Source organism: Hyperolius riggenbachi, chromosome 1, assembly GCF_040937935.1.
Source record: "Hyperolius riggenbachi isolate aHypRig1 chromosome 1, aHypRig1.pri, whole genome shotgun sequence".
Classification (NCBI taxonomy): Eukaryota; Metazoa; Chordata; class Amphibia; order Anura; family Hyperoliidae; genus Hyperolius; species Hyperolius riggenbachi.
In genome coordinates this window covers 366,110,391-366,117,890 of record NC_090646.1, presented here as the reverse complement: position 1 = coordinate 366,117,890, position 7,500 = coordinate 366,110,391, and the positions used below count along the sequence as shown (strand labels likewise).

General features: G+C 41.9%; 1 protein-coding gene across 1 annotated transcript in view; it reads right to left on the bottom strand.

Moving 5' to 3' along the window:
• LOC137519300 (solute carrier family 49 member A3-like) overlaps positions 1-2,653 on the bottom strand; it is a 39,243-nt gene extending 36,590 nt beyond the window's left edge. The window contains exon 1 of the mRNA XM_068238267.1: positions 2,591-2,653. Within this exon, the coding sequence (XP_068094368.1) occupies positions 2,591-2,653 (63 nt within the window). The remainder of the gene's footprint in view (positions 1-2,590) is intronic.
• Positions 2,654-7,500: the final 4,847 nt, after the last annotated feature.

Genomic DNA, 7,500 nt, shown 5'->3' with positions numbered 1-7,500 from the left:
GATAATGACCATTCTCTACAGAAAATAATCTAATTATGCATTCTAACAGAAAATTTATGGTATATTCCCAGCATTAGTTGTGTCAGCACAGAAATTTGGCAGTGCTCTGCAGACACGGCTAATATGGAAACACAGGATGTTAACCCTTTTGCCTGCTTCCATGAAAGCAGGAAGTAAACAGTGCACATTTGTTGCAGGAATTCTGTGAGCTGTAAGAAATGGAAACCAGAGACGTGATAATATAAAAAAGTTTTATACATACCTGGGGCTTCCTCCAGCCCCCTCCGCACAAATCACTCCCACGCCGCCGTCCTCAGCCTTCTCTATCACCGGTACCGGGTCCCATAACTTCAGCCATTTGCAGCAGGTCTGCACAAGGGCAGTGATTGGAGAGATGCGTAGAGGGAGCACTTCTCTTGTGCAGACTGGCCGCGACTGGCTGAAGTTATGGGACTCGGTGCTGGAGAAGGCTGAGGATGACGGCGTGGGAGTGATCCATGCGGATGGGGCTGGAGGAAGCCAAAGGTACGTATAAAATCTTTTATATTATGTCGTCTCTGGTAAACTTTAAAGGTTATAATGCTGTTGCTCATCCTTTAGAGCAAAGAGGAAGTTCTGAGTTCAGGTCCACTTTAACTGCTAATGAACATATATCATTCTGCATACTTTTTCATGGCTATAAAAACTGCCTTCTAAATTCAGGTTACATATTGTTTCCTACTTTCTTTTACTTTTTAACAACAAATAATTTTCTGACCTAATGCTTTTCACGCACTGGGTAGAATTAGTTTAATATACTGGGTTAGATAATTGTAATAAAAGGGGTTTGATATTGTAAGTGTTGAATTATTAACATGAATTTAAACACTGTGTGGCTGTTGGCTGAAATGCACGCCTGCACATTAGAAGGCACAGACTTGTGACATCACAGCCACTTGATACAGCCTTTTAACTTGTGTAATTAAACACTCAGCACACCATGACATTAAGAGCAGTTACTGAAAAAAACCTGTGTTTCCATGCATGTAATTCAGAGTACTCTGGCCCTCACTGATAGCAGGCCTGGCTGCCTTACAAACTTGAGTGAAATGCCTTTTCCCACTTTAACTAAGTCAACTAAATGACAGCCCCTGTTCAACAATAACACAGCAGTCAAGACATTCTACCATTAGATAATCCAAACATTTCTATGCTGCCTGTAAGCACAGCTTGCTGAGTAATTGGGTAATGGTGGGCTAATGTCAGCCAGTAACCCAGAGGGCTCTACAGTATAATCTCGCTATAAGAAACTCTGATATAGTAAACATTTGGGTATAGTAAACGACCTCTCCTGGTCCCACCCAGTCTCCCTTATAATCTCCATCTCCGAAGAAGCACCGTGGAGGTGCGATACATGTGAGTTCTGTCCATTGCCAAACGTGCGGGGGATTCCCAGTGTGAGTATAGTGACAAGCAGTCTTTGACGGTTTAGGCCCCGTTCACATTACAAATGCGGACGGCCATGCGTGCGGAACGCAATGCATGCGAACGCACGCCATCCGCGTTTGTGTGCGTTGTGTGGCTGATCCCATCACTGAAAAATGAATGGGACAGCCAAGCATTTTTGCAAAAAATGCGTGCAGCATGCGTTTCTGGACCGCACAGGTCCGGAACGCATGCAGTGTGAACATCAGGCAGTGCACTCTATGCACTGTCTGATGTCGTGCGTGTCGGCCTCCCTCACGCGTTTCCAAATTGCGGCTGGAAACGCTTGCAGTGTTAATAGGGCCTTACTTTATTGTTCATATCACCGCTGTATCTTATATTGTTCTGAGGTTGACCTGGGATAGTGTCTACTGGAGATTAGCCTTATGATACAGGCGGACTCTGTTATCTTTGCTGCAGTTATTTTCATTCTCTCCTACTGTTGTATACTTGATATTAATTTATATATTCTATGATTATTGATCCAGCGCTTTCTGGCAGTGACACTGTTTTTAAATTGATTCTGGGATACGTCCTTAATACATTACAGATTTTTTTTATTTATCATCAGTGTGCAGCTTCAGTTTTGTAGTCATGGATTTCTTTTTGAAGGTATAGACAGTCTCCATTATAAGTCTATGGAAGCAACGCCTGGTATAGTAAACTCTGATATAATAAAACTTTTGTTATCATAGACAGGTTTTTTGGCCCCTACGTGATGCTGACTCTAGATATAGTAAACAGTGGGTGGCACATGTGTCATATGTCAGTGTGAAACCCATGGTCTGCTGCTCTCTTCAGGATAGTTGCAAGTGAGTTGATGCCTAGTAACATTTGTAAAACATTACATGTGTGAGTGACTTATCATGATTGGCTGCGTTTTGAATAGAGGCTTCATGATTGGCTCAAGTGTGAGCAGAAAGTTTGCAGGACACATGCTGCAAGTCTCGTCCGCAGAGGTATTGGGCCCATTCACAGGAAGCGAGTGGCTGCCTCTATTCAGTGACCGCTGCAATTTTTAAAGGAGCTCTGGATACTGTACCAGTGATTTGTCCAGCCTGACTATGCAGCCCTAAGGTATACCTAACCTTGTAGTCCATCAAATGTGCAAGTGCTTGTACTGTACCTCCAGTGGGAGGACAGAGTTGTTCCTATGCAGCAGAGAATCTACCAGGGTATGCTGCACCATTTCTAGGACAATTTCTTATAAAAGTAAACTGATACAGTAAACCAGTTTTCCCGCTCCCTTGGAGTGTACAATAATAAGATTATACTGTATTAGGAAAAAGGTTTTTAATGACTAGTGCCTCCTACCAGTAAACAGGTAACATTGCTCTATGGCTAGACTGTACGCAAAAAAATATAGTATTTGGTAGCTTTGATCATTTTCTTATGCCTATGGGTTTTACTGGGCTGGCCTAGAAAACTAAAAGAGGAGAGATTTGTCCATCATTATGGAACAAACCACTCAAGCTAAGAAGAAAATGTTTCTGAAGAAGCAAATTTTGGATCAAAAAACAAATGGCGAGGGGAAAATCACAGCTGTGACCTGAGGTTAGTTCAGATAATCGGCAGCTGATAAATGTACGCAGCTGTCAGCTGATGAATTGGCAGTCTGCCATACAACATCAAAGCATGGTTCTATTTAACCACTTGACCACTGAGGGGTTTTACCCCTAGAGCACCAGCAATTTTCACCTTTCAGTGCTCCTTCCATTCATTCGTCTATAACTTTATTATTACTTATCACAATGAAATTAACTATATCTTGTTTTTTTTCGCCACCAATTAGGCGTTCTTTAGGTGGGACATTATGCCAAAAATTATTTTATTCTGAATGTGTTTTAATGGGAAAATAGGAAAACATTTGGGAAAAAAATCATTATTTTTCAGTTTTCGGCCATTATAGTTTTTAAATAATGCATGCTACTGTAATTAAAACCCATGAAATTTATTTGCCCATTTGTCCCAGTTATTACACCGTTTAAATTAAGTCCCCATCACAATGTTTGGCGCCAATATTTTATTTGGAAATAAAGGTGCATTTTTTTCAGTTTTGCGTTCATCCCTAATTACAAGCCCATAGTTTATAAAGTAACAGTGTTATACCCTCTTGACATAAATATTTAAAGAGTTCAGTCCCTAAGGTAACTATTTATGTATTTTCTTTTATTGTAATTTTTTTTTATTACAAAAAAAAAAAAAAAAAAATGGGGAGTGTGGGAGGTAATGAGTTAATTTATAATGTAAAACTATGTTTATGTATATGAAAAATGCTTTTGGGTGTAGTTTTACTATTTACAGTAACTTTTTGTGAATGCGTCCTGCAAGCGTAGGAAGTACTCCAAGTTTCCGTACGTAACATTTTTTGGGGCCTTCTCCTTAAAATAAGTCTAGTCAAAAAGAATGTATTGCGGTCTTATTGGTCTACGCACCCAATACATCACATGCCCATGTTCTCTGCTGCCATGTCCAGGTCATGATTTGAGAACATCCTGCGCTTCCTGCACTTCAGTGCCAACACAACCTGTCATCTAAGAGGCCACCCTGCTTATGACTGGTTCCACAAAATTCGGCCCCTCATAGACCACCTGTCATCAAAATTTGCAGATGCTTATACCCCTGAACAGTCATTTTGAGGCATTTGGTTTCCAGACTACTCCTCACGGTTTTGGACCCCTAAAATGCCAGGGCAGTAAAGGAACCCCACAAGTGATAAGTGATCCCATTTTAGAAAGACAACACCCCAAGGTATTCCGTTAGGTGTATGAGGAGTTCATAGAAGATTTTTTTTTTGGTCACAAGTTAGTGTAAAATGACACTTTGTGACAAAAAAACAATAAAAATCTATTTCCGCTAACTTGTGACAAAAAAATAAAATCTTCTATGAACTCACAATACTCCTAACGGAATACCTTGGGGTGTTGTCTTTCTAAAATGAGGTCACTTGTGGGGTTCCTAAACTGCCCTGGAATTTTAGGGGCCCTAAACCGTGAGGAGTAGTCTGGAAACCAAATGCCTCAAAATGATCTGTGAAATCCAAAAGGTACTCATAGGACTTTGGGCCCCTTAGCGCACCTAGGCTGCAAAAAAGTGTCACACATGTAGTATCGCTGTACTCAAGAGAAGTAGTATAATGTGTTTTGGGGTGTATTTTTACACATACCCATGCTGGGTGGGAGAAATATCTCTGTAAATGGACAATTGTGTGTAAAAAAAAAATCAAAAAAAAAATCTCATTTACAGAGATATTTCTCCCACCCAGCATGGGTATGTGTAAAAATACACCCCAAAACACATTATACTATTTCTCCTGAGTACGGCGATACCACGTGTGACACTTTTTTGCAGCCTAGGTGCGCTAAGGGGCCCAAATTCCTATGAGCACCTTTAGGCTTTACAGGGGTGCTTACAATTAAGCACCCCCCAAAATGCCAGGACAGTAAACACACCCCACAAATGACCCCATTTTGGAAAGTAGACACCCCAAAGTATTCAGAGAGGGGCATGGTGAGTCCGTAGCAGATTTCATTTTTTTTTTTTTGTCACAAGTTAGCAGAAATGGAAACTTTTTTTTAATTTTATTTTTTTGTCACAAAGTGTCATTTTCCACTAACTTGTGACACAAAATAAAATCTTCTATGAACTCACCATGCCTCTTAGTGAATACTTTGGGATGTCTTCTTTCCAAAATGGGGTCATTTGGGGGGTATTTATACTATCCTGGAATTCTAGCCCCTCATGAAACATGACAGGTGCTCAGAAAAGTCAGAGATGCTTCAAAATGGGAAATTTCACTTTTTGCACCATAGTTTGTAAACGCTATAACTTTTACCCAAACCAATAAATATACACTTATTGGATTATTTTTTTTTTTTTATCAAAGACATGTAGCACAATAAATTTGGACACAAATGTATATAGAAATTTTACTTTATTTGAAAAATGTCAGCACAGAAAGTTAAAAAAAAAAATCATTTTTTTTTGACAAAATTCATGTCTTTTTGATGAATATAATAAAAACTAAAAATCACAGCAGCAATCAAATAGCACCAAAAGAAAGCTGTATTAGTGACAAGAAAAGGAGGTAAGATTCATTTAGGTGGTAGGTTATATGACCGAGCAATAAACCGTTAGGGCCCTTTTCCACTAGCAATCGCTAGCGTTCACGCTGAACGCTAGCGATTGCTGAATCGCAATTAGCGGCGATTCCCCGACGTTCGCGGCCGCGATTTTGCTATGCTATGCACTGCAATTATCGCTCCGCCGCGCGTTCGCGTTCCCGACAAAAACGAATCGCGGTAGTGGAAATGACCTACCGCGATTCCTATGTTAAAAAGCAAACCGTAGCGATTGTAAAATCGCTAGCGGTTTGCGTTTTTGCGATTCAGCCAGCGCAAACGCGCTGGTGGAAAAGGGCCCTTAAAGATGCAGTGGTATGAATGGAAAAGAAGTGTCTGGTCCTTAAGGGGTTTTTAACACTGGAGTCCTTAAGTGGTTAATATCAGCCTGCTTTTTCCAATCATCTTCAAATACCTTAAAGAGAACCCGAGGCGGATTTATGAAATCTTAATAAGAGACAGAGGAATGTCCTGTGCACAGCGACATGCTTGTGTGGCATTCTGGACCAACCCCAGTCCCCCGACCCCGCCCCCCCCCCCATGCTCTGCTGTCCCCCCCAAACAAACAAAAATACAGCCAGGCTAGCGCCAATGTGCTTGTTGCTGGCCTGATTTTTACCTGAGCTTGTCAATCAGCTACTTCCCCCCCCCCCCCCCCGCCTCTGCTAGCTTCCTCCACTGGCTAAAATTATTAGAGACACAGGATCAGGAGGACTGCTAAGCAACTGGTATTGTTTAAAGGTAAATAAATATAGTAGCCTCCATATCACTCTCACCTCAGGTTGTCTTTAAGTGCCATCCCCACCTTCGTTCTCTGTGTCTCCTACTCCTCCCCACAGCTGGTAACATATCCCTAAATTCTGGCCCTTCTCTGTCACCTCATATTCTCCCTCTCCCCTCTGTCAGGCTCACAGCTAACTATATTTTTTCTGGCAAGTGTGACAACCTTATTGATATTCAACTCCACCCCCCTCCTCCCCACTTGTATCTGGCACCCACTGGAATGCCTGATCAGTCACTTCCAAAATCTTTTAATTTGTAAAGGTTGTCTCACTTGCCAGAAAAAATGTACATTGTTGTTTGGTGGAAGCTTAAGAAGTGGGAGCAGACATGGTGGTGAAGTGGGCATTCTCCTAACTGACCACTGCTCCTTTCAACCCATAGTTCCTATTCCTTCTCTCTCCCATCCTACTGTCCATGCAGTACACTGTACTTCCCTCCTCACCTCCAATTTGTAGTCATTGACCTCCTGGCCCTGCTTCCCTTTGTTCACTTTTCTGCATGGCTTCTCCACTTCTGGCCTACTGACATCTCTACTATCATAGGAGATTTCAACATTCCCATGGACACTAAAAATTCTGCTGCCATTCACCCCCTTTCTCTAACTGGCACTATACAGCCGTGTTCTGCCCTTCACTGCTTCCTTTTCCTGTTGAGCAGAAAATTGTATGTTGTGCAAAAGGTGGATCAGCGCAACACCAGGCCGCCTCCGAATGGCCTCCATCAGAGATGCGCTGAGCCCCCCCAGGAACTACAAACGCACCTTGAAGCCAAACAGAAGCTCTGCATATACACCAAAAACATGGCTGTTAAGTGGGAGCAGCTGGCCAAAAACAAATTAAATTAGTACATAGCAAGGAAATGAACAGCGCTACTTAAAAACAGGCAAGTGCCTACCTGCAAAAGAGTGCAAGCCCCACTTGTGGGATATAATACACACCAAGCATACACATGACCTGTCTACCACTGGAAGATGTTGGTTTCCTGTAACAGCTTGCATGCAACCTATTAAGTACTCGTCCCTACCACTGCGAATAAGTCAATCCTCCACTGGGAGGGAGCCTAACACTAACTAAATCCTAACCTATGTATATGCATAGCCTGGGTGTTGCGCTAGATCCACCTTATTGCGCAA